The 26,657-nt window shown below is 41.0% G+C and overlaps 1 protein-coding gene across 3 annotated transcripts in view; it reads left to right on the plus strand.

Moving 5' to 3' along the window:
* The window catches only part of LOC122565129 (methyl-CpG-binding domain protein 2-like), a 106,685-nt gene that overhangs the window by 46,098 nt on the left and 33,930 nt on the right, over nt 1-26,657 (plus strand). For all 3 annotated transcript variants that reach the window (XR_015758156.1, XM_087990618.1, XM_087990617.1), the window contains exons 4-5: nt 20,890-20,980; nt 25,108-25,285. Coding sequence is in view for 2 of the 3 variants with exons in the window: in XM_087990618.1 (XP_087846744.1) it covers nt 20,890-20,980; nt 25,108-25,285 (269 nt within the window). In the remaining variant the exon portion in view is untranslated. The remainder of the gene's footprint in view (nt 1-20,889; nt 20,981-25,107; nt 25,286-26,657) is intronic.

Genomic DNA, 26,657 nt, shown 5'->3' on the forward strand with positions numbered 1-26,657 from the left:
TAGTTGCCTCACCTTGTCCTTCAGCAACAGACTACCCTATCATCATCATCTCTGAGGGTCATAATTGACCAGAAGCCTAATTACAGCAATCGGATATAATGTGAAGATCGGAACAGGGCAAAAATTGTAATTTCGGTTTACCACTTTCGAGAGGTGAAACTACCTGTTTCATGCTGCCACTGTGTGTGAGCAATTCAAGTGGTGTTTGTCACTAACCCGCTACTGCTGTCAAGTCAAAAAAAACATTCTGCCTGTCACACCAATATGTAATATTGTATATGAATTTGTGTTGGTGTGATGCTATGTGATAAGGGTGCATGTCAGAGACTGGCAGACAGTTTGAAAACATCATAAGCATTTGACTTTTTGGAATAAACTGGGTACTGACCATAACCAGCCAGCATATTGAGCAAAGTCCAAACCAGTGTCCAACATTAGATGAAATTCTACAATTTGACAACATTTACTAAATAATCCTGAGTGTGCTAGGAATTGTATAGTCAATAAATGTTGGGTTCACAGTGTGTTGCAGACTGGAAGTTACATATGCTAATGCATGGCCCTGTTCTTTGCAGACATAAAGAATGTACGCCCACTATTTGCTTGTTTCAAAACAGTAACAAAACAGGTTACTTTCTGATTCATTTCTCAGATCAGTACTTTGACCAATCAGAGTGAACCTGCCTTATTTAAATTTAAATAAAGCAATAAATTATTTGCATCATCTGACTGGGGTACATTTTCTATAGCAATACATCTACCAATCAGATTGCACTTGCCAATCAACTAGACAGGCCGACGAGGGGAGAGGCCATTCTAGACTTGGTGCTCGGAAACGAGTCAGGGTAGGTATCAGATCTTGTGGTGGGAGACCATTTTGGTGATAGTGACCACAACTGCCTCACATTCTACATAGCTATGGAGAAGGAGAGGGTTAGGCAAAATGGGATGATATTTAATTGGGGAAGAGGAAACTATGATGTGATTAGAAATGAGTTAGGAAGCATGGATTGGGAGCAATTGTTCCATGGTAAAGGCACTATTGACATGTGGAGACTGTTTAAGGAACAGTTGTTGCAAGTGATGAATAAATATGTCCCTCTGAGACAGGCAAGAAGTGGTAAGATAAAGGAACCTTGGATGACGAGAGCGGTGGAGCTTCTCGTCAAAAGGAAGAAGGTAGCTTACATAAGGTGGAGGAAGCTAGGGTCAAGCTCAGCTCTAGAGGATTACAGGCAGGTGAGGAAAGAGTTCAAAAATGGTCTGAGGAGAGCCAGGAGGGGGCACGAGAAAGGCTTGGCAGAACGGATTAGGGAGAACACAAAGGCATTTTACACTTATGTGAGGAATAAGAGAATGGTCAAAGAAAGAGTAGGGCCGATCAGGGATAGCATAGGGAATTTGTGTGTGGAGGTAAAAAGAATGACTGCAGATGCTGGAAACCAGATTCTGGATTAGTGGTGCTGGAAGAGCACAGCAGTTGAGGCAGCATCCAAGGAGCAGCGAAATCAACGTTTTGGGCAAAAGCCCTTCATCAGGAATAAAGGCAGAGAGCCTGAAGCGTGGAGAGATAAGCTAGAGGAGGGTGGAGTTGGGGAGAAAGTAGCATAGAGTACAATAGGTGAGTGGGGGAGGGGATGAAGGTGATAGGTCAGGGAGGAGAGGGTGGAGTGGATAGGTGGAAAAGGAGATAGGCAGGTAGGACAAGTCCGGACAAGTCATGGGGACAGTGCTGAGCTGGAAGTTTGGAACTAGGGTGAGGTGGGGGAAGGGAAAATGATGAAACTGTTGAGGTCCACATTGATGCCCTGGGGTTGAAGTGTTCCGAGGCGGAAGATGAGGCGTTCTTTCTCCAGGCGTCTGGTGGTGAGGGAGCGGCGGTGAAGGAGGCCCAGGACCTCCATGTCCTCGGCAGAGTGATGGGCGCCTCCTAGCAGAGTGCTTTAGGGAACATCTCCGAGATACCCGCATCAATCAACCACATCGCCCCGTGGCCCAACATTTCAACTCCCCCTCCCACTCTGCCGAGGACATGGAGGTCCTGGGCCTCCTTCACCGCCGCTCCCTCACCACCAGACGCCTGGAGGAAGAACGCCTCATCTTCCGCCTCGGAACACTTCAACCCCAGAGCATCAATGTGGACTTCCAACAGTTTCCTCATTTCCCCTTCCCCCACCTCACCCTAGTTCCAAACTTCCAGCTCAGCACTGTCCCCATGACTTGTCCGGACTTGTCCTACCTGCCTATCTCCTTTTCCACCTATCCTCTCCTCCCTGACCTATCACCTTCATCCCCTCACCCACTCACCCATTGTACTCTATGCTACTTTCTCCCCACCCCCACCCTCCTCTAGCTTATCTCTCCACGCTTCAGGCTCTCTGCCTTTATTTCAGATGAAGGGCTTTTGCCCGAAACGTCGATTTCACTGCTCCTTGGATGCTGCCTGAACTGCTGTGCTCTTCCAGCACCACTAATCTAAAATTTGTGTGTGGAGTCTGAGGAGGTAGGGGAAGCCCTAAATAAGTTTTTTGCTTCTGTCTTTACGAAAGAAACGAACTTTGTAGTGAATGAAACCTTTGAAGAGCAGGTGTGCACGCTGGAATGGATAGAGATAGAGGAAGCTGATGTGCTGAAAAGTTTGTCAAACATTAAGATTGACAAGTCGCCAGGCCCAGACCAGATTTGTCCTCGGCTGCTTTGGGAAACGAGAAATGCGATTGCTTCGCCACTTGCGAAGATCTTTGCATCCTCACTCTCCACTGGAGTCGTACCTGAGGACTGGAGAGAGGCAAATGTAATTCCTGTCTTCAAGAAAGGAAATAGGGAAATCCCCGGTAATTACAGACCAGTAAGTCTCACGTCTGTCATCTGCAAGGTGTTAGAAAGGATTCTGAGGGATAGGATTTATGACCATCTGGAAGAGCATGGCTTGATTAACTGCAGTCAACACGGCTTTGTGAGGGGCAGGTCATGCCTCACAAACCATATCAAGTTCTTTGAGGACGTGACTAGAAAAGTTGATGAGGGTCGAGCTGTGGATGTGGTGTATATGGACTTAAGCAAGGCATTTGATAAGGTTCCCCATGGTAGGCTCAATCAGAAGGTCAGGAGGAATGGGATACAGGGGAACTTAGCTGTCTGGATACAGAATTGGCTGGCCAACAGAAGACAGTGAGTGGTAGTAGAAGGAAAATATTCTGCCTGGAAGTCAGTGATGTTCTACAGGGCTCTGTCCTTGGTCCTCTACTGTTTGTAATTTTTATTAATGACTTGGATGAGGGGATTGAAGGATGGGTCAGCAAGTTTGCAGACAACACAAATGTTGGAGGTGTCGTTGACAGTATAGAGGGCTGTTGTAGGCTGCAGCGGGACATTGACAAGATGCAGAGATGGGCTGAGAGGTGGCAGATGGAGTTCAACCTAGATAAATGCGAGGTGATGCACTTTGGAAGGTCGAATTTGAAAGCTGAGTACAGGATTAAGGATAGGATTCTTGACAGTGTGGAGGAACAGAGGGATCTTGGTTTGCAGGTACATAGATCCCTTAAAATGGCCACCCAAGTGGACAGGGTTGTTAAGAAAGCATATGGTGTTTTGGCTTTCATTAACAGGGGGATTGAGTTTAAGAGTCGTGAGATCTTGTTGCAGCTCTATAAAACTTTGGTTAGACCACACTTGGAATACTGCGTCCAGTTCTGGTCACCCTATTATAGGAAAGATGTGGATGCTTTGGAGAGGGTTCAGAGGAGGTTTACCAGGATGCTGCCTGCACTGGAGGGCTTATCTTATGAAGAGAGGTTGACTGAGCTCGGACTTTTTTCATTGGAGAAAAGGGGGAGGAGAGGGGACCTAATTGAGGTATACAAGATAATGAGAGGCATAGATAGAGTCACTAGCCAGAGACTATTTCCCAGGGCAGAAATGACTAACACGACGGGTCATAGTTTTAAGCTGGTTGGAGGAAAGTATAGAGGGGATGTCAAAGGCGGGTTCTTTACACCGAGAGTTGTGAGAGCATGGAATGCGTTGTCAGCAGCAGTTGTGGAAGCAAGGTCATTGGGGACATTTAAGAGACTACTGGACATGCATATGGTCACAGAAATTTGAGGGTGCATACATGAGGATCAATGGTCGGCACATCGTGGGCTGAAGGGCCTGTTCTGTTCTGTACTGTTCTATAAAATGCTGTTTTCCTTTTCACTTTTTGTTTAGTTGTTTTGATGAGTCCAAGTTGAAACATTTGATGAAATATTTTTCCAACAATACCCAATTTCTGTACTACTGAACACTATGCAATTTGACACCAGGGGAGCTTATTGTGCTTTCATTTGTGTAAAACATTGGTATTGGTGTAGCACCAAACCACCAATAGATGTCTCCAAAGGTGCATTCTTGAATGTTTAATACTACAAATGCAACTTTTTTTTTGGAGACTTACCAGTTCAGACCTGTCCATAAAGTCTGAGTGCTGCTTTGTAAATGAGAGCTATTTAATTATCCAATTCTACCTGATTGTTTCATCAAATCTTTGGCTCTAGCAATGTCTGCCCATCAAGAATAAAATCAAATACTGCTGCAGATTATGCTTTATATTAGAACATAATTTTTATTTACAGCTGATATCACATTTGAAAGACGCATGCTGATAAATGTGTCAGTAGATTGTTACTTAGAAGCGAATTCACTGTTGCTTTATCAATTTATAAATTGTATTTTTGATGTAGAATGATCCCACAATGTGGTGTATTACATTATTTGCTTTGCTATTTACATCGGGTATTTTATTTTGCAATGTACTATGGTCAAGATCACTTTTTGATTTTTTTTAGAATTGTTTTTTCTGCATCCCCAATTTAATATCTGATTTAAATTTAATAATTGCAAGTGTTCAATATAATACACTCAATATGATACATTCAGTCTTTTCCCCAGGGTTGAGGAGTCGAGGGCTAGAGGGGATCAGTTTAAGGTTAGAGAGGTAAGGATAAAAGGGAACCTGAGGGGCAACCTTTTTACATGGAGGGTGGTATGAATATGTAATCTGCCAGCAGAACTGGTTGAGGCAGGTACATTAACAACATTTAAAAGGCATTTGGACAAATATATGGATAGGAAGGGATTAGCAGAATATGGGCCATGTGCAGGGAAATGAGTTAGTGTGGTCAGACATTTTGGTCAGCGTAGACCAGTTTGGGCCAAAGTCCCTGTCTCTGTGCTGTAAGACTCTGACTCCATAATAGTATCCACTACATCTTTTATCAATGTTAGTAGGCCCTAAAATGTAAGCTTGAGGTTCTGCATTCATTTGCAAGTACTTAACTACGTGTGATAGGAACTTTTCTTGGATCCCAATTAGCTGAGTATTCCTTTGACAGGTTTAAAACTATAACTTCCTTCTTTCTCTCTCCACCCCCACCCCACCCTGCAGTCTCTGCATGTTCTTGACCCACTTGTAGCCTCTTTTCCCCATAGCCGCCTCCTTGCTTGCAAATCCCCTTGCAGATAGATGCTTCATCCCTTCCAACTTTCTCAGAGAGAAGCAGTTCCTGGAAATTGCAAAACCTCAAAACCCAACCTGACCATTGCTGAAGCTGGCTCCCAGTACCCAGCTCTTGGCTAACCACAAGGCCCTCCCTAACTGTTTGCAGATGCATAAACACTAATGTACCTGTCAGCAGCAAACACGGGAGAAAATGAGTGTGTAATAACATTTGGCTTGGCAGTAAGCGATACAGGCTGGTGGTGGAGGGTTGTTTTTCAGACTGAAGGCTTGTGACCAGCAATGTCCAACTGTTGTTTGTCATTTATATTAACTATTTGGATGAGAATATAGGAAGCATGGCCAGTAAGTTTGCAGATAACACCAAACTGGTGGTATAGTGGACAGTGAAGGAGGTTACCTAAGAGTACAATGGGCTGAGGAGTGGCAAATAGTTTAATTTTGATAAATGTGAGGTGTTGCATTTCGGTAAGACAAACAAGGACAGGGAATACACTGTTAACGATCAGTCCGTGGGGAGTGTTGTTGAACAGAGACCCATGAGTTCAAGTACGTAGCTCCTTGAAAGTGGAGTCCTGGGTAGACAGGGTGGTGATGAAGGCATTTGGCACATTCGCCTTCATTGGTCACACCACTGAGTATAGGAGTTGAGCTGCCATTTTGTGGCTGTACAAGACACTTGTGAGGCCACTTTTGGAGTACTGTATATGGTTCTGGTCACCCTCTGTAGGAAGGATATTAGTAAATTGGCAAAGGTACAGAAATAATTTACAAGACTGTTACCAGGACTGGAAGGTTTGAGTTATAAGGAGAGTCTGGGACTACTTTCCCTGGAGCATAGGAGGTTGAGAGGTAGTATAGGAGGCTGCATCTAATCATTATAGATATTTAATGTACCTATTGTGTTCACTTATTTTATCACAATGGGACTCTGAAGTAGGTACTGTTAGATACTCAATTTTAAAACAGGTAAAAAGAATTAAATCAGAGTGAAGTTTCTTGATTTTGATTCATCGCTAGTGATAATTTCATAAGATATAGGAGCAGCTGATATGCTCCTCCGTCCCATTTTTCTGCTTTCTTTCCGTATCCCTTCGACCCATCACCAATTAAAAATCTAATACTTTGACTTCTTTGGAATTCTTGCTGAGGATGTTGATTTTCAAAGTTAGATACACCTATACTCTCCATCCAGAATGGGTGCTGTTTGCCCTTTGCCATGATGTACTTTGTTGGAGCTGGGTTTTTTGTTGTTGGTATGATTTGCTTTCTTCCCTGGAGGGTTTATTTAATTATTCATACTCGCCCTGGTGACATTTGGTGTTGCAGTTATTCCCCATGTTCCAGAGGTCCGGTTTTACGCTCTAGCATGCTGGGACTTAAGGAAGAAAAATAAACACCAGCAAACACTTAGATACTCTGCTTTCTGTCTTATTGTTTTGCCACTAAAGTGTGTATCACATGTAAATAAATCCTGCAATGACGTGGCTACCCCAATCAGGTGGTGGAGCTAAAGATATTATGGTTGTACTTGGTAATTCAGAGTTCCAGGCTAATGCTCTGGTGACGTGGGTTCAGGATAGTTGGTAAAATATAAGTACAATGAATAAAACCTGGAATTGAAAGTTGGTCTCAAATAGGTGATTATGGCATTATTGCCATAAAAGTATATCTGGTTCACTAAAATGTCCTTTAGAAAAGAAGGCCTTGTCATCCTTGCCTAATCTGGCACAGTAATGTGGTTGACTTTAAATTGCATCTTAATTGACCTTGCACAGCACATAATACAATGGCAATTGGGGATTGGCAACAAATTCTGACTTTGCGAATGACACCCACATCCCATGAAAACATAAATGAGCAAGTATCTAATAATTAAATGTATAATCAATTCCGAATTGCCAGTGAGACACTGGCTACTGTGATAGACAAGACTAGCCTAGCCTTTTGATTATACAATAAAATTGGGATGAAGGCAGCAGCATAGAAGGGGGTAGCAATTTAACTTCCTCATTGTGTGATTGAAAAATAAACTTTGTGATGTTGCTTCCTACATCGATGTTCATCAATAGTTCACTGATAATACAAAGTGATAGTGCCTCATTAATGTAACAGAATTTAATTTCATAGTTTATGCACAATTTTAGCTAATTTTTAATTTTAGCAAGACTACTAGAATGAGCACACTCAAAGGTAGTGTTGCATGTCCAAAATGTAAGAGCAAGTATTTGTTTTGTACCGGTTGTTAAGTGCAGTTTATTGTAGAAATGGAAACTTGGGGTCAAGTTGGAGAGGTCATGTCTGACCAACTTGAGTGAATTCTTTGAAGCAGTAACCTGGTATGTTGATGAGAACAATGCATTTGGCATAATCTTGTTGACTACAGCAAACATTTTGGTAAGGTCTCACATGGGAGACTATTGTGAAGGTAAAGGGCTTTGGGATCCATGGAAATTTGGCTAATTTGACCCAGAATCGGCTGAGTGGCGGAAGCAACAGGTAATGGTCAAGTTGTGCTTTTGTGACTGGAAACCTATGTCCAGCGGAGTTCCTCGTGGATCAGTGTTGAGACCTTTTAATGTTTGTGGTACATAAAAATATTTTAGACTTGAATGTAAGGATCGATCAAAAGGTTTGTGGTTGACGCAAAGATTGGTGATTGGTAAATAGTGAGAAGGATAGCCTTAGACTACAAAAGAATGTGGACAGGCTTGTCAGTTGGGCCGATCATTGGAATTCAATCCAGATAAGTGTAAGGTGATGTACTTTGGTAGGACCAACAAGATAGGAGAATATATGATGAATGATAAGATTTTAGGAAGCATTGAGGAACAGTGTATCTTATGAGGAACATGGTATGCATACCCTCCAGTTCATTAAAGTACTGAGGCAGGTAGCTAAAGAGTAAGGAGGAACATGTTTAACTTGCCTTTGTCAGCTGAGGGTTGAAGAGCAGAGATCTTACACTGGAACTGTATAAAATGCCACAGCTGGAGGACTGCGTGTAGTTCTGGAGTCAGATTATTGAAGAGGGTACAGAAGAGATTTATCATGTTGCTTTGGCTGGACAGTTCTAGTTATGAATAGAGATTGGATATACTGGATTTTTTTCCCCTGGAGCTGAGGAACCGAAGCTGGGGATGTGATTGAGATGTTTAAAATTGAAGTCATAGTTAGGATAGATAGAAATAAGCTCCTCCCCATTGTGGAGGGATCAATGACTGGGGGTATGGATTTAAGGTAAGGAGCAGGAGATTGAGGGACTATAAGAAAAAACATTGTTTACTTAGATTGATGTAGTTTCATATGTGACATTAGACTGAGTTTAATTTGCATGTCCAATTGCAGATACTGAGATAAAATCAATGTTGGGATGAATGGAGGCATTAGCTTTGAGCTGTCCTCACTTATCCTGAAGCTACTTCACTCTTCTCCTCAAATGTAGAAATCGCATTATGACAGACTTTTCTATTTGAGTCCGTCCAAGGATGTTTCTTTCAATGTACTAGGATCAGCTTGTAAGTGACTATGAGAAAGTGAGGACTGCAGATTATGGGGATCAGAGTCAAAAAAGGTGTGATGCTGGAAAAGCAGAGTAGGTCAGGTAGCATCCGGGGAGCAGGAGAGTTGACATTTCAAGTGTAAGCTCTTCATCAGGAATGTTCATCAGGAAAGTTATAAGCTCTTTATCCTGCTCCTCAGATGCTGCCTGATCAGCTGTACTTTTCCAGCAGCACACTTTCTGACTCTAGTTTGTAAGCTCTGAGATTGGCTTTCCAATTGTCTTTATATTGAACTTTAGGATGTATTGTGGTGTGGGTTCCTGAGCTTATTTGGATGTAAAATTTTTTTTCTTAATTTGTTTACGGGATGTAAGCATCATTGATTAACCCAGCACTTATTGCCCACCCTGAATGGCCTCAACGGCAGTTAAAAGTCAACCACATTGCTGTGGGTTTGGAGTCATACATAGGCCAGACAAGGTAAAGAGGACAGATTTCGTCTCCTAAAGGATATTAATGAACCAGGTAGGTTTAGATGATGATCATCAATGGTTATTTGATTGCCATTAGGCAATCTGATTTCAGATTTTCCATTGAGTTCTAACATGGTGGGATTCAAATGTGTATTCCCATAACATTGACCTGGAGTTCTAGAATATTAAGAGAAAGTGAGGACTGTAGATTAGAGTCGAGAGTGTGGTGCTAGAACAGCATAGCAGGCCAGGCAGCATCTGAGGATGCAGGAGAGTCGATGTTTTGGGCAAAAGCCCTTCTTCAGGAAGGACTGGAATATTAGTCCATTGACATTACCACTATTCCACCATGTCCCCTCATTACCTGTGGTATGCAGAAACCTGTATTCAAATCACATGGCCAATCCATCAAAACTGGCATGCTTTGATACATACAGCTGTGAAGACTGGTTTGGAAAGTAGGAACAGGATTCAAGTCTGCCCTGCCATTTAGTATGATAATAACTGATTGAACACTATAATGTCTTTTGCACACTCAGTTCCCATAAACGTATATGCCACTGGTGATCAGAAATCTATCAACCTTTATGTTAAACATACCCAGCCAGCTTGAATTCAATGGGTTGAATAGCCTTCACCAGCAAAGGGTGGCACAGTGAGGGTGGCTCAGTGGTTAGTACTGCTGCCTCAAAGCACCAAGGCCTTGGTTCGATTCCATCTTCGGACCAGTGTCTGTATGTAGTTTGCACATTCTCCCTGTGTCTGGGTAGGTTTCCTCTGGGTGCTCCGATTTCCTCCCAGAGTCCAAAGATGTGCAGATTAGGTGGATTGGCCATGCTAGTGTGGACTATTTCGCAAATTGGAATTTAGTTAAAGTCGAAGTTCATCAGTTTTTCTTATCTGTGGGGTTCATTGCCACTTCATAATGCACCTCAAAAACAATTGCATCTGCTGTTACTTTGATAATGCAGAGATGTGGTTTCTCCTTTATAGTGAAAGGGGATTTTTATAAGCTCGAGAAATTTCAGTAGTTCTTCTATTGTAGTAAGAAGCAGTTCTGGATAGCAAGAAATCACATGTTTTACTGTTGTGTGCTTGGCATACCTCTGTGCATTTTAATAGTTTCACTGGTACAAAAAGCACTGTTCTTTTATCTTTGCCAAAACAATTGTTTGTCTCAGGATTGTCTCAGTAGTCTTTTATTTGAAGGTAGAATGAAATGTCTTGAATCCTTTGCTAGATCTTTTGTAGCATCATTCTAGTCCCTTGCGAACACAAGTAGATAAACAGTTCTGTTTTGTGTATACATAATTTTAGGGTTATTCACCATTTACCATCCAGGGAAAGATGTTGAGGTCCTTTCTTAAGGCCATAACCTACAACAGAATTAGGCCATTCAGTCCATCGAGTCTGCTCCACAATATGATCGTGACTGATATTTTTCTCAACTCCATTCTGCTGCCTTCCCTTACCAATCAAAAATCTATCTGTATGTCTTAAATTCATTCAATGGCATGGCCTCCACAGCCCTCTGTGGCAATGAGCTCCACAGATTCACCCCACACTGGCTGAAGAAATTCCTCCTCATTTTGTCTCTTCACTGAGTCTGTGCCTCCAGTCTAATCTCTCCTATCGGTGGAAGCATCATCTCCCTGTTCAATCTATCCAGGCCTCAGTACTCTAAGTTTCAATCCTCATTCTTTTAAACTCCAATGAGTACAGACCCAGAATCCTCAACCGCTCGTCATATGACAAGCCCTTTGCCCCTTGGATTATTCTTGTAAACCTCCTCTGGACTCAGTGATGCCAGCACATCTTTCCTTAGATACTGGTCCAAAACTGCGCTCAATATTCCAAATGCAGTCTGATGAGAGCCTTGTACAACCTCAGCAGTACTTTTCTGCTTTTCATTTTAGCCCTTTTGAAATGAATGCTTATATTGTATTTTCCTTCCTAATTGCCAACTGAACCTGTATGTTTGTCTGCTGTCTTCCAGTCAGCCAATCCTCTATCCATTGCAGTACCTTGCTACCAACACCATGGGTTCTTATCATATTTAGCAGTCTTTTGTGTGGCACCTTGTCAAAGGCCTTCTGGAAATCAAAATGCATCATGTCGGCTGGCTCTCCTTTGTCTAACTTGCTCGCCATCTCCTCCAGGAATTGTAACAGATTTGTCGGGTATGGCCTGCCGTTGACAAAACCATGCTGACTCATCCCTGTTTTACCATGCAGTTCCGTGTATTCCACAATCATTCGTAATAATGGACTCTAAATCTTACCAAGGACCTACATTTGGGAAATAAGGCAGAACAGGTGACGGTGGTGACAGTGGGGGAGCATTTTGGGACCCGTGACCACAGTTCAATTAATTTAAAGTAGTTATGGCGAGGAAGAAAACTGGTCCACAGGTTCAAGTGCTAAATTGGAGCAAGGTGAATTTTGATGGAATTAGACAGGTGCTTATGGGGGTTGATTGGAATAGTTTGTTGAAGGCAAAGGGACCTCTGGCAGGTGAGAGGCCTTTAAAAGTGAGATAGCTAGAGCTCAAGGTCAGTATGTTTCTGTGAGGGTGAAGGGCAAGGTTGGCAGGAATAGGGAACCCTGGATGACTAGAGATATTGAGGCTTTGACCAGAAAAAAGGGTGTGTCGCTCAGGTACAGGCAGCTGGGATCAAGGGAATCCCTGGAGGTATGTAGGAGATACGGGAGTTTACTGAAGGATGAAAAGGGGCTCAAGATAGCCTTGCCTAAGAAGATCAGGGTGAATCCAAAAAGGTTCTTTAAGTATATGAAAGGATATTAAAGGATAAAGAAGAACTAGAGAGAGAATAGGGCCTCTAAAGGACCAAAGTGCATATGTATGTGTAAAACCACAGGAGATGGGCAAGGTACTCAATTAATATTTCTCTCTGTATTTACCGTAGAGAAAGACACGAAGACTTGGGGAAGTTAGTTGTGGTATCTTGCACAGTACATATCACAGAGGTGGTGTTGGATGTATTAGAATGAATGAAGCTAAATAAATCTCCTGGTCCTGACTAGATATATCTAAGAACACTGAAAAAGGCCAAAGAAGAAATTGCAGGGGCCCTAGCTGATATTTTTGCATCAGAGGGGTCCCAGAAGGTAGCGAATGTTGTGCCATTATTCAAGGAGGCCTGTAAAGAAAAGCCTGGGAACTATAGACCAGTAAGCTTAACATCTGTGGTGGGTAAGCTACTTGAGAAGATTCTGAGTGATAAAGATATACATGGATTTAGAAATACAGGGTTTGATTAGCAGTAGTCAGCATGGCTTTGTGAGTGAGAGCTCATGCCTTGCAAATTTGTTAGAGTTCTTTGAAGTAAACAGGAAGGTTGGCGAGGGCAGGATGGTCGACGTAGTCCATGTGGATTTTAGTCAGGGATTGGGTATAGAGGTTGAAAAGTTATGTTGCAGTTATACAGGACGTTGGTGAGGCTGCACTTGGAATATTGTGTTCAGTTTTGGTCACCTTATTGTGGAAGGATGTTATTATGCTGGAAAGAGTGCAGAAGAAATTTACAAGGCTGCTGCCAGGACTCAAGGGTCTGAGTTATAGTTAGAGGTTGGACAAGCTACAACCTTTTTCTTGAGACTCAAAGTGTGGCACTGGAAAAGCACAGTGGGTCAGGCAGCATCTGAGGAGCAGGAGAGTTGATATTTCAGGCATAAGCCTTCATCGGGAATGATGGTATCCTGATGAAGGGCTTATGCCCGAAACATCGACTCTCCTCCTGACCCACTCTGCTTTTCCAGTGCCACACGTTTGGACTCTGATCTCCAGCATTTGCAGTCCTCCCTTCTGCCTAGTCCTTTTTTCTTTCAAGCATAGGAGGTGAGGGGGTACCTTCCAGAGGTATATAAGATGAGAGGCATGGATAGGGTGAATGCACTCAGTTTTTTTCCCCAAGATTGGAGAATCGAGGACAATAGGCCATCAATTTAAGGCTAGAGTGGAAAGAATAAAAGGGAACCTGAGGGGCGATGATTTTACAGAGAGTGGTATGCATATGGAATGAGCTGCCAGCAGAAGTGGTTGAGGCAGATGCGTTAACAACATTTAAAAGGCATTTAAACAAATAGAAGGAAAGGAAATGATTAGTGGGATATGGGCTAAGTGCAAGGAAATGGGGTTAGCATAGACAGACGTTTTGGTCAGCGTGGACCAGTTTGGGCCAAAGGGCCTGTCACCATGCTGTAGAACTCCATGATTGAGGTCAGGGAAACCAGCCTATGGTTTCCTATCCTCTGCCTCTTTTCCTCCTTAGGGGTGTTACATTAGCTATTTTCCCATTCTCTGGGACTCTTCCTGACTCCAGTTATTCCTGAAAGATGCCTGGATGTAAGTTTGCTCGCTGAGCTGAAAGGTTCATTTTCAGATGTTTCATCACCGTACCAGGTAACATCTTCAGTGAGCCTCCAGACGAAGCATTGCTGGTGATTCCTGCTTGCTATTTTTATGTTTGGGTTTCCTTGGGTAAACATAAAAATAGAAAGCAGGAATCACAAGCAGTGATTTGTCTGAAGGCTCAACGAAGATGTCACCTAGTATGGTGATGAAATGTCTGAAAAAGAACTTTCCAGCTCAGCATGCAAACCTACATCCAGAACCTCAACCTGAGCTACAAATCTTCTCAACTTGCCAACCTCCTAATTCCAACCCCATTTTCCAGCCCTCAGACCCCAAACCCTTGCATGCCTCAGTGTCACAAGTGTCTATCTAATTACTTTTTAAATATTATAAGTATTTCTGTCTCTACAGGCAGTGCATTCCAGATTTCCACCACCCCAAAAATATTTTTCCTTTAATTTCCTCTAAGTACCTTGCCTCTTACTTTAAATCTATGCCCCAGTCAGTGGTTCCTCCATTAAGGGAAGAAGTTCCTTTCTAATCTGCCCTATCTACGTCCTTCATAGTTTTATCTGTCACCATCACGTCCTCCCTTAGTCTCATGTGCTCCAAGGGCAACAACCCCATCTATCATGTCACTCCTCTGCATCCTCTCCAGTGTAATCTCAGCCCTCCTAAAATATGGATTCTAGAATGGTATTCTGAAGTTCTCTCGTTGTGGCCTAACCAACCTTTTATACATTTCCAGCATAACCTCACTGCTCTTAAATGCTATACTTTGACAAATAAAGGCAAATATCACATAAGCCTTCTTAATCACTTTTCCTGTCCTGCTTCCTTAAGATACTGCACATGCACATCATGGTCCCCCTGGTGCTTCCCCGGGTCCTACTGTTCATCATGTATTCCATTGCCTTATTTGTCCTGTCCCAAGTGTCTCACCTTTCACTTATCCAAAATGAATTTCTTTCACCACTGAATTAGCCCATTTGACCAGCCTGCCTATATCCTCCTGTAATCTACGTCTAAACTCCTCACTATTTACCACCCCACCAATTTTTATAACAGGCTTGAGCTTGCTGATTAATTCTCCTTCCTTCAAGTATAAGTTGTCTCTCTTTTTCCTGCACACAGCAATGGCCCCAGCACCGATTTCTGAAGAACCCCACTGGACACACGCCTCATGTCATAAAAATGCCCCTCGACCATGACCCTCTGCTTGGTGGGAATTAGATCAGAGTCCTGCTGCAATGCTTCCAAATGTTAAATCATTTCATTTTTGCTCCATTGGCAACCAGTTTCAAAATTGTTTTACTTGCTTAAACTTGACAGCCTGTTTCCTCAGAACCAAGTCCCCAAATTAGCAATAAGATTAATGAGCAGTAAGTTGTGTTATCCAACATGCATTGAGAACAGGTAAAACAAATTTCTGGTTAATGTGGAGTTCCCAATGGAAAGCTAATAAATAATCCTTATTTTCCTGAAACAAACAGCTGTGAAATATTTGTTGCTCAAACCTGCACTAAATCCTGTTTTCCCAGACCTAGATTGGTTCCTAGTGAGTCACCAGCTTTGCAGTGATGCTTTTTGATGCGTTTGGAGTACTGTGTACAGTTCTGGTTACCTTTGCATAGGAAGAATATTAAATTGGAGAGGACTCAGAAAAGATTTACCAGGATGTTGCCAGGAGTGGAGGCTTTGAATCATAAGGATAGGCTGGGACGTTTTTCACAGGAGCATAGGAGGTTCAGGGGTGACCTTTTGAGATTCATAAAAATCACGAGGGGCATAGACAAGGTGAATAGCAAAGGTCTTTTATCTAGGAGGGGGGAGTTCAAAACTAGGGGGCATATTTTAAGGTGAGAGGAGAAAGATTTAAAAGGGACCTGAGGGGCAACTTTTTCATACTGAGGGTGGTCCATCTGTGGAATGAACTGCCAGAGGAAGTGGTAGATGCAGGTACACTTACAAAATTTAAAAGACATTTGGACAGGTGCATGAATAGGAAAGGTTTGGTGGGATATGGGCCATATGCAGGCAAGTGGGACTAGATTCGTTTGGGAAACTTGATCAGCGTGGATGACTTGGACCAAACAGTCTGTTTCCGTGCTATATGACTCTGACTCTAAAAATCAGATGGGAGCAGTGTCACTGTTCTGGCAATTCCTCATTAGGTTTACTATTAATGGGTGGAGTGACATGGAAACTGAAGACCAAGCTGCCAATGTTTTTTTTTTAAAAGAATTGAGCAGTCAGAAATATTGTTTACTGAAGATTCCTGTTAGTACAATGCTGGATAATGTGTTTTATTGTAATTTTTGGTGTTCATTCAGGAATAAATGTTGACCAGGATTGTAGATACTTGTCAGCTGTTCTTCACAGGTTGGAGGGTTTGAGCTACAGGGAGAGGCTGAATAGGCTGAGGCTGTTTTCCTTAGAGCGTCAGAAGCTGAGGAGTGACCTTATGGAGGTTTATGAAATCATGAGGGGCATGGATAGGATAAAGAGACAAGGTCTTTTCTCTGGGGTGGGGGAGTCCAGAACTAGAGGGCATTCATTTAAGGTGAGAGGAAAAAGATTTAAAAGGGACTTAAGGGGCAACTTTTTCAGAGTGTGGTGCATATATGGAATGAGCTGCCAGAAGAAGTGGTGGAGGCTAGTACAATTGCAACATTTAAAGGGCATCTGAATGGGCATATGAATAGGAAGGGTTTGGAAGGATATGGGCCAGGTGCTGGCAAATGGGACTAGATTAGGTTAGAATATCTGTTCAGCATGGATGAATTAGACTGAAGGGTCTTGTTTCCGTGCTGTACAGCTCTCTTACTCTGAGGTTAGCATCCTTCCTAAACAAACATAGTGTTCAATAACATCACATTTGACAGTGCAGAACTCCCTCTGTATGCCCTGAGGCTTCAGTATAGCGTATATGTTCAGTAACCTGGGAACAGCAAAAAAAACCTATCAGTAAAAGCTGTTTAGCCAAAGCAGTGGAGATTAGCAGACAGACATACGGTCATTTTATTGCTTTGTACCTTTCACGATCTTTGGTATATCCCTATATTCATCATAAAGCATGGAATAACATATAATGCACATCTTTTCCAGTTTAGAATGTCCTCAGGAATTAGCTGGATGAAGAATTAAGTTTACCTTACCTGCGTTAACTAAATTAAATTATAATCATGCACAGATCTGCCACGTTTTCCTTCAACTTCTTTTGCTTCAAGGAGAAAGGCCAGACCAAACACCATCCTGATGTGGAAGTGCTCCATCATTCCTTATCTGTCACTGGATGAAAATCCTGGAACTCCCTTCATAATAGCAGTGTAGGTTTAGCTAGACCATGTGGACTACAGTGGTTCATGATGTTGGCTCATGACTATCTTTTGAGGGACAGTTAGCAATGGCTATGAATTAGAGCCTCTCTGATGCTGGCATCTTAAAAAAGAATTTTTAAAGAAGTGGTGTGACCGTATAATGTCAAGTTGGGGCCTAACCCAGAGCTGTATAAGTGTTCAGCACAACTTCCTGCCGTTTTTACTCAGTACTATTTTTAATGAAGCCCAAGAACTTGGCTAATCTCCTCTCAGTTTGTCCTACCATCTTCAAAAATTGGTCCTTCTATTTCTGTAAACACTTCAGAATTATCCCTCTAATTCTGCATTATATCTCCCTATCCTTTCTGCCAAAATGCACGTCTCCACATTTCTCTCTTAAATCCATCTGTCACTTGGGTGCTTATTCTGCAGCCAGTCTATATCCCTTCTAAATAATTGGTAGCATCCTCATTGTGTGCCACCTTTCCAGATTTGTATCATTAGCAGATTTTGAAATGTTACTCTCCACTCCGATGTCCAAGTTATATGTGTAAACCAAAAAGAAACAGTGGTCCATACATTGACATTAGGGAGCACTGCTTCACAAAGGCATTTGATAAAGTGCTCTACGACATGCTTATGGGCAACATTAAAGCAGAGGCAATCAAAAGGAGAGTAACAACATGGATACATAATTGTCTGAGGGACAAGAGTAGTGGTTGATGGATCTTTATTGGACTGAACGAAGGCTTTATTGTGGAGTTGCTCTTTCTGAGCCAGCATGGACATCAGGCTAAATGGCCAAAGGACAGAGGGCTGCAACTATAATATTGTTCTACCATTCAATGAGATTATAGCTGGATCTGCTAGTACTCAAGCCCAGTTTACTGCATTTTCCCACAATCCTTTCCATGCTGTAACTATTCTGTGATTAGCTACAAACCTGCTGTCTGAAATAGAACAATTCATCATGTCTCAATGTTTTCTGCTGTGAGCCAGTTTTTATTCAAGTTGACATTACCTTTCCTATTCATGAGTTTCAATTTTGTTCATCATTTTGTAAAAAGCTTTCTTAAATTCATAAAGACAACATCAGCTGCCTTTTCTTCAGTAATCATCTCTTGTTACTTAATGAAAATCTGTCAAACACAGTCTGCCTTTTACAAATCTGTGTGGTTCTTCTTAATTAACTCAAATGTCTCCAAGTGGCCATTGATTTTTTTTCTCCTTTGAATATTGCTCATAAAGTCTCACCCTTCATTAATGTTAAACTGACTGGACTGACTTGGAGGTTCGTGTTAAATCATTTGTGAGGACTTCAACAATGAACCCACTAAAGAAACAGTCAATTGCTGACAGCATCTTCTGAATTTACATATTTATCTATGCATCTGCAAATTGAAGTTGTTAGATTCATGATCATAAAAACAAATGCTAACAGTTTCCTGTCATTACAACCAAAGATTTCTGGCTGCTACTTCGTGGCAATGATTGTTGTGTTCATCAGCATCTTGTGGATGGTAAGATCTTACAGGCAGTGACAAAATGATAAGTTGATCTGCTTTTTGGTAATACTGGAAAAGGGAGGGAAGCTGATCACAACATAGAGCTCCCTGCTGTACTCTGGTTATTGTTCCAGAATCTTTATTGTTTGATGAAATTAGGAGAACATACAATTTAAGTCTCAACTTAAAGTCTTTACATTATCATTTCTAGAGAATTTGTATTTCTATGCTTATTGTTGAAAAAAGGTTTTTTGTTGAAGCCCTTTGACTTGCAATCATCAGGACTTTTGCAAGATTGCTAAGACTGTATAAAGAGGAACAATACTTTATGTAGTTTGAACAGACAGCTGCTTAGCTTTCACAAATATTACACTGAAGAAAATATCATTACACTTCTGCAGTGTACAGGAAGGAAATATAGATAAGGCTAATCATCATCATGATACTGAGGCTAATGAACCTCAGGTTTAATTACAGATTTTGTTTTGCAAATTACCCTGATACTTAGAGAATTGTATGATTTGAGGTTATACAACGGCTTAATCTGTTGCAAGACATTATGAAGGAAATAATGTTTTATAAATATTTTTGGTTAATCATAGAACAGAAGCTTTTATTTTCAAATTTTAATGAATGGTTTACACTGGTGATCCAGAAGAAAGAGGTAGAAACCCCCAGGATTATCATTAGGCATGTAAAAGGGATGTTAGGATTAATTTCTTGCAAAATATTATTGTGATTGCTTCATAATAAATGGCCATTGAAGCCAAGCCAGTTAGAGCAATATTAATGAATATGGAGGAAAGACCAAGAGAATGGAATTATAATGCTGGTGAAGACACTTGATTTGTATGGCTGCTTTCTGAAACATTGCATTCTGAGAATTTTCGGCTGCAATCTAATGTAACTTTAGATTGGCGCATGATAGAGGCATATATGTGATGCTGGCAATGCTATCAGAAAGATTAGCCACATGTTTGATTTAGTTGTGAATTTTGTGTGCCTACCTGACCGTGTCAATTAGTTTTCTTTCAAATGTTCCAGAGTTGATGGTAAATGTTTCAGTGAATAGTTGAAATCTAAGTAAAAATTCTGCATGTACTGCACCATCACGTACAGTAGAATGAAATTTTAGTCTAGCTACCTGGTTATATTTTTAAATGTTGATTCAACCTGATGGTAGTTAACATGTGAAATAACCAAGATAAGGGACACACTGTGGTAATCCCACATGTACAATACTCTTGAGTCTTTGATCTTTTTTACATAGCACTGTACATTTTTTTTTAAACTTTACAACTCTAGAATCATAGATTCCATCCAGTGCTCTAAGAGGCCATTTAGCCCACCCTCGGAAGAGCATTTCAACAGACCCAGCCCCCCACATTATCCCTGTGACACTACATTTACCATAGCTGGCCCACCTAGGCTGCACTACTCTGAACCCTATGGACAGTTTAGCATGGCCAATCGACCTAACCTGCACATCTTCAGACAGACACAGGGAGAACGTGCAAATATCACATAGACAATTGACCAAGGCCAGAATTGAACCTGGGTCTCTGGCACTGTGAGGCAGCTGTGCTAACCACTGAGCCACCGTGCTGCCCTAGTTTCTACCCTAAAGATGTTTGACTTGTATGTATTAGAACTTAAGGGATGGAACAACCAGGTGATGCATGTCCTAACGACTGGTAGACCATATCAAACAGCATATTACGTTGACTAGTCACAGCAAATCGTGGTAATTGTGTTAACTAGCCTGTGCTTGCAAGCCACAGTAAAGTGTAACCACCATCAAATGTGATTCTGCTATTGGAAATCATTTATTGACCAAGCCGGACTGTGCAAAGAGTGACTTCACCTGGTGAAGGGGTACGGCTCTGAAAGCTTGTGATTTCATATAAACCTGTTGGACTATAACCTGGTGTCATGTGACTTCTGATCTTGTCCACCCCAGTCCAATGTCAGCACCTCCACGTCCTGATTTAAGATATGAAGGTATATTTGAGATCTGTTAGAAAGTATCAAGCTAAGGAACATTTCTGTTCCTATTTACAGCATTCTATTCCTTTCAAAGTATTTAACTATATTTAATTGGCCTAGTTCCCCCTCCTTACCTCCTCTATTTCTCCTTTGCCCTTATTACACAGGGAGAGGAGGACTAAGCTCTGTTTATTTTTAAAGATTTTAATTGCGCTATTTTTTTAACAGCTGTTTTGGGAGAAACGACTGCAGGGTTTAAGTGCCTGTGACATAGCCGAGCAGATCATTAAATCAATGGAACTTCCCAAAGGATTGCAAGGTATGTTTTGCTGATAATGTGGTAATCAAAAATGGGATAACACAATATAAATAAACCAATGCTTCTTGCTTTTCATGAATTCTTTCAGGTATGAGGCATCAGTTTTTTTAAAAATGGATTCTTACAGCCTTTACAATCTCTTGACTGCTGGTTGCAATACATTCCCAATTGTGTCTTTAGCAGATTTGATTTTAAACTTGTAAAATGGCAACATACCTGCAAATGTCAATAAATCTTGATTTTAGACATCAATAAGTTGAGTTCTTTAAATTCTAAACAACTTCTCAGGGGATTCTTCTTGGGCACTGAATTTATAAATCTGTCCTAAAGAAGGGCTCATGCCTGAAACGTCGATTCTCCTGCTCCTTGGACGCTGCCTGACCTGCTGCGCTTTTCCAGCAACACATTTTCAGCTCTGATCTCCAGCATCTGCAGTCCTCACTTTCTCCACTGAATTTATAAAATTGCACTGTGGTAGAAGCTCTTTTCTGTTTAGTTGCCAGTAAACTGTATTTCTTGTTCTACATCTTTGAAAGTAGTTAATCTGAGTATATATTTTTATAGGTGCAGACAACATGGGCAAGCTTAGATAGTGTGTGATCGTAGGCAGGGAACATTGTAAATCTGATCCCCTGTTCAAGGATTAGAAATTGCTGATGGGAGTAATCTAAAGGTTCCCTGACAGTGGTATACCACTGAACAGCACATTAAGCAAGAAATAATAGGAGCTTACAAAAAAATGTTATATATATCAAATGACAATGTAATAGATGTGGAAGAACTTTAATCTTCATGGAGGGTAGACCAATCAAATGTCAAGGGTGTTCTATGAGTTTGTAGAATGTTTTTTGTGACTCTTTCCTGGAATAATTCATCGTAGGACCAACTAGAGATAAGTATTCTGCAATATTAGGTTTTTACTCTAATCCCTAACAAGAATTATAAACTTATATACCATCAGTTACTTAGGCTAAGAATAAGACATGAGAATCATTGTTCAACAGAAAATGCATTCTACTGAAAAATTAAAACTTAACAAGAGAGATCCATCCGTGACTTACTAAAAAAGTTGAGGGTAGTATTAGATTAAAAGTGAAGGTTTGTAATGCTGTAGGGAATTGCCATAAGCTGAAAATTGTGTCATTTTAGAAACCAGTGAAAGGCTGCCAAAATGTTGATAAATGGAAGAAATAGAGTGAAAGTAAACCATTTAGGAAAATAAAAACAGATTATAAAAGTTCATAGCTCCTTGAAACTGGAGTCGCAGGTAGATAGGATAGTGAAGATGATGTTTGGTATATTTTCCTTTATTGGTCAGAGTATTGAGTACCAGAGTTGAGAGGTCACATTGCGGCTGTACGTTGATTGCGCCACTTTTGGAAGATTGCGTGCAGTTCTGGTCTCCTTCCTATCGGAAGGGTGTTGTTAAACTTGAAAGGGTTCAGAAAAGATGTACAAGGAAGTTGCCAGAGTTGGAGGATTTAAGCTATAGGGAGAGGTTGAATAGGCTGGGGCTGTTTTCCCTGGAGCGTCGGAGGCTGAGGGGTGACCTTATAGGGGTTTATAAAATCATGAGGAGCGTGGATAGGATAAATATACAAAGTCTCTTTCTGGGCTGGGGGAGAGCGTACGTTTAGGGTGAAAGGGGAATGATGTATTAGAGACCTTAAGGGCAATGTTTTCTCGCAGAGGGTGGTACGTGTATGGAATGAGCTGCCAGAGGAAGTAGTGGAGGAGAGTACAATTGCGACATTTAAAAGGCAACTGGATGGGTATATGAAATAGGAAGGGTTTGGTGGGATATGGGGCGGCTGCTGGAAGGTGGGACAACGTTGGGTTGGGATATCTGGTCGATATGGACGAGTTGGACCGAAGGGTCTGTTTCCGTGCTGTACATCTCTATGATCTATGACTCAAAGCTTTTATGAACATGTACAAACAAGGAGAGTAACTGAACATTTATCCCTTAAAAGCAGAAATAGGAGATATCATCATAGATAATGAGCAAATGACAGAAACATTGAATGTCTATCTTGTATATGTTTTTAAAGAAGTTGATGTATACTACATAGCAGGGGTAGAAGGTACCAAAGAGGTTAATAAGTGTGACAAGCCTAAGGTAAATCAATGTCAGAAAAGACATATTGGACAAATTTAAGGTACTAAATCTCAAATCTCCATGATCCTTTATCCTAGGTTTCTAAATGAGATACTAGAAGTGATGGTTATGATTTTCCAAAATTCCACAAATTCTAAAATGCTCTCAGAAAGTTGGAGGATAGCAAGTACCATCCCACTGTTCAAGAAAGGAGGGAAGGAGGAAAATGGTATGACAGTAGAGTTAGCTTGACGTCATCGAAAAAATGCAGATATTTATTGGGCAAGGATAAACAATGCACTCAGAAAAGCGCATTATGATCAAAGGAGTTTGACAAATTTATTCAATTTTTTTAGGGTGTGTCTACTGGTGTATATAAAAAGGACCCAGTAGATGTAGTATGCTTGAGACTAGGCATTTGATTAGTTGCTACCTAAATTTGAATACATATGACAAGGGCTCATGCTGTTGGAATAATTTATTGGCATGAGGATTGTTTATTGGTTGGAAAGCAAAGAACGGAGACAAATGAAGTGTTTTCATATTAGCAGTTTATAATAGAGTTGCACCAATCAGTACTTGGACCTCTGCTGTTTACAATGGGTTCAAATCCTATCTATTTGAGAAGTATGTAATAACATCTCTGAAAAGGTTGATCAGGAAAATATGCAGATAAAGTAATAGAGAGCTCTTGAGGTGTAATGGTAGTATTCATACCTCTGGGCCAGGTTCAAGTCTTACTGTACGCTGATGTGTCACTACTTGTCTGAAGAGGTTGATTTGAAATCAATGGGATGGAGAAACTGAGTAATGCATCTGACTTTGCTGATGCTACAGAGCTAGGTGGGAATGGAAACTGTGAAGAGTACACAGAGGTATAGATATTTTAAAAGAGCAGCAAACCAGGAGATTGATTATTAGTTAAAGAATTGAGTTGATTCAGTTTGATAGCTAGCATAGAAAAATATAATTCTTTAATATAAAATTTAGAAATCTTGATATTCACGTGGACTTGTGTGTCCTTTTGCAAGAACTTGAAAATTTTAGTATGCATACGCTATAAACAATTATGGAGGCATTATATTATATTGACCTTGATCACAAGGGGGTTGTAGTGCAGCAGCTGGATTGGGGTTGGGGGTGGGGGGGCGGTGGGGAGTCGAGTCTAACATGGGGATACATCTCAGAAAAAGGGGACAGTCAATTGAGACCATGACGAGAAATTTCTCCTCTTGAAGGATTGTGGACCTTTGCAAATGCTTCTTCCAACAATTTGTGGTTTCACAGTTTTTTGCCATACGAAATAGAGGAATAGGAAGAATGGGCGGTATGAGGAATTGAAACTAAATAGCAGACATAATCCTGTTGAATACTTATTGGAATAGGATTGAGGGGCTGTACAATATCCTCATTTTCTGTTTTTTGTGCAATTGCTACCTTGCACATGATCAGTATAAATAAAAATAGTCAGAGCATTAAGTGGTGTCCACTCAGGAATCTTTGTCACCCTTCTTTGTTCACATCCCTGTATCCTAACCAGTCCTCTCACAAACTGCACAACAGATTTAAGCACCCCATTAACTATTTATACATGTATGCACTGAGTGACCTCAACCTTTTAACCATGCCATATGTCTAACATTACATGACCAGGGTGTTTAGCAGAGATATCTGATTCTTCTGTATCAGTCAGACAAATAATGTTAAAGTTGAATTATCATAAAGTAAATATATTCTCCACAATAAATTAAAATGTCTTCCAGCAGCCTTTCCCTACAACAATACCTTCCCCACAACAATACCTTCCCCAACCCCATCATCTATTCCATTCTCTTCCCGCAGCAGTCAAATAAATGTCAAATTTTCAATTGCATTACTGGAATCATCTTGCAGGTAAATTACAATGCCAAAGACTAATGTGTGCATTAAAGCAAATTGATTGTCATAGCATCTAAGTTACTGGCAGGCAAGGGTGAGAAATTACATATTATAACAACAGTAATATCTGTCTTTATTTTGTTTTATAAAGGTATTGGTCCTGGTCATACAAATGAGGTGCTATTGTCTGCAATAGCAAGTGCTTTGCATACCAGTTCTGGACCCATTACAGGGCAAGTGTCTGCAGCTGTAGAGAAGAACCCAGCAGTTTGGCTTAACACTTATCAACCACTCTGCAGAGCATTTGTTGTCACAGATAAGGATATCAGGTGAGAGTCAACACGTCAGATGTCTTTTATAACGGCAAGAACATTTCATTTTCAACACGTCCCATTGTAATTTGACAGTTTCACCATGTAAAAGTGAAATTAAAATTAATTCATGAAATGATTATAATGGGGAGTAAAGTTTTGATAATTCTGACAAATATTTCAAACCCGGTTTCTCCTTAGCTCCCTCTATTCTGCAATATAATTCAACATGCATTTATATCTAGGTATTCTCGTGTATTAGCCTTCACATTGAGTATTGGTAGGTTGTTCAGCAGTGAAGGATATCATATCCAACTAATCACTTCTTCTTAAAATTTTGATATAGGCAGTCTGTTATACATTTAGTTATGGTTGCTGTTTCATATGAGTAATTGAGTTTGTTGTTGTCATGTGCACTGCATTACAATGAAAAGTGGTGTTTTGCACACTATACAGGCAAATTGTACCATACAGAGTTCATCAGGGAAGCAGAACTGAGTGCATAATACAGTGTTACAGGTGCAGAGAGAGATCAGAATTAACATTTGAGAGGTCTGTTCAAAAGGAAGAAGCTGGTCTTGAATCTTTTGGTATTTTCAAACTTTTATATCTTCCTGATGTATGAAGGTGGAAGAGAGTATAACCAGGATGGGAGGGGTGTTTGATTATGTTCGCTGCTTTCCTAGGTCAGCAGGAAACATAGTGTCAATAGGTGGAAGGCTGGTTTGTTTGATGGACTGGATTGTGTTCATGACTCTCTGTTCATGTGGTCTTGGGAAGAGCGGTTGCTGTACTACGCTGTGATGCATCCAGATAGGCTGCTTTCTATGATCTATCCTTAAAAATTGCTAAGTGTCATTATGGATATGCTAAATTTCCTTAGCCTCCCTGAGGTAGTAGAAGCATCATTGGTGAGTTAATAATTTGATTTTATTGTTACATGTATTTTCAATGAAAAATACAGTGAAAAGCTACCACTGCAGCCATGTTTCTGACATCATGATGATCACTCCCAGGGATTTGATGCTCTCAACCAACTCCACCTTAGGGGTGCAGCTAGGGGTGTGCACTGCACTCCACTGCCAGGCGTCAATGACCAGCTCCTTCGTTTTGCTGATGTTGAGGGAGAGATTGTTGTCTTTACACCATGCTGCTAAGCACTCAATCTCTTTTTTTGTATTCTGTTTCGTGATTGTTGAGATCCGAACGACAGTGTCAGTATCATCAGCAAACTTATAAATAGAGTTGGGCGGAATTTGGCCACACAGTCCTGAGTGTATAAGGAATATGGTATTGTGCTGAGTATGCAGCCTTGCAGGGCACTGGTCTTGAGTATCATGGTGGAGGTGGTGTTCATGTCAATTCTTACTGATTGCAGTCTATGGGTCAG

Source organism: Chiloscyllium plagiosum, unplaced genomic scaffold (genome assembly GCF_037043375.1).
Source record: "Chiloscyllium plagiosum isolate Xiang-an unplaced genomic scaffold, Cpla_swu_hap1 HiC_scaffold_1, whole genome shotgun sequence".
Taxonomy (NCBI): domain Eukaryota; kingdom Metazoa; phylum Chordata; class Chondrichthyes; order Orectolobiformes; family Hemiscylliidae; genus Chiloscyllium; species Chiloscyllium plagiosum.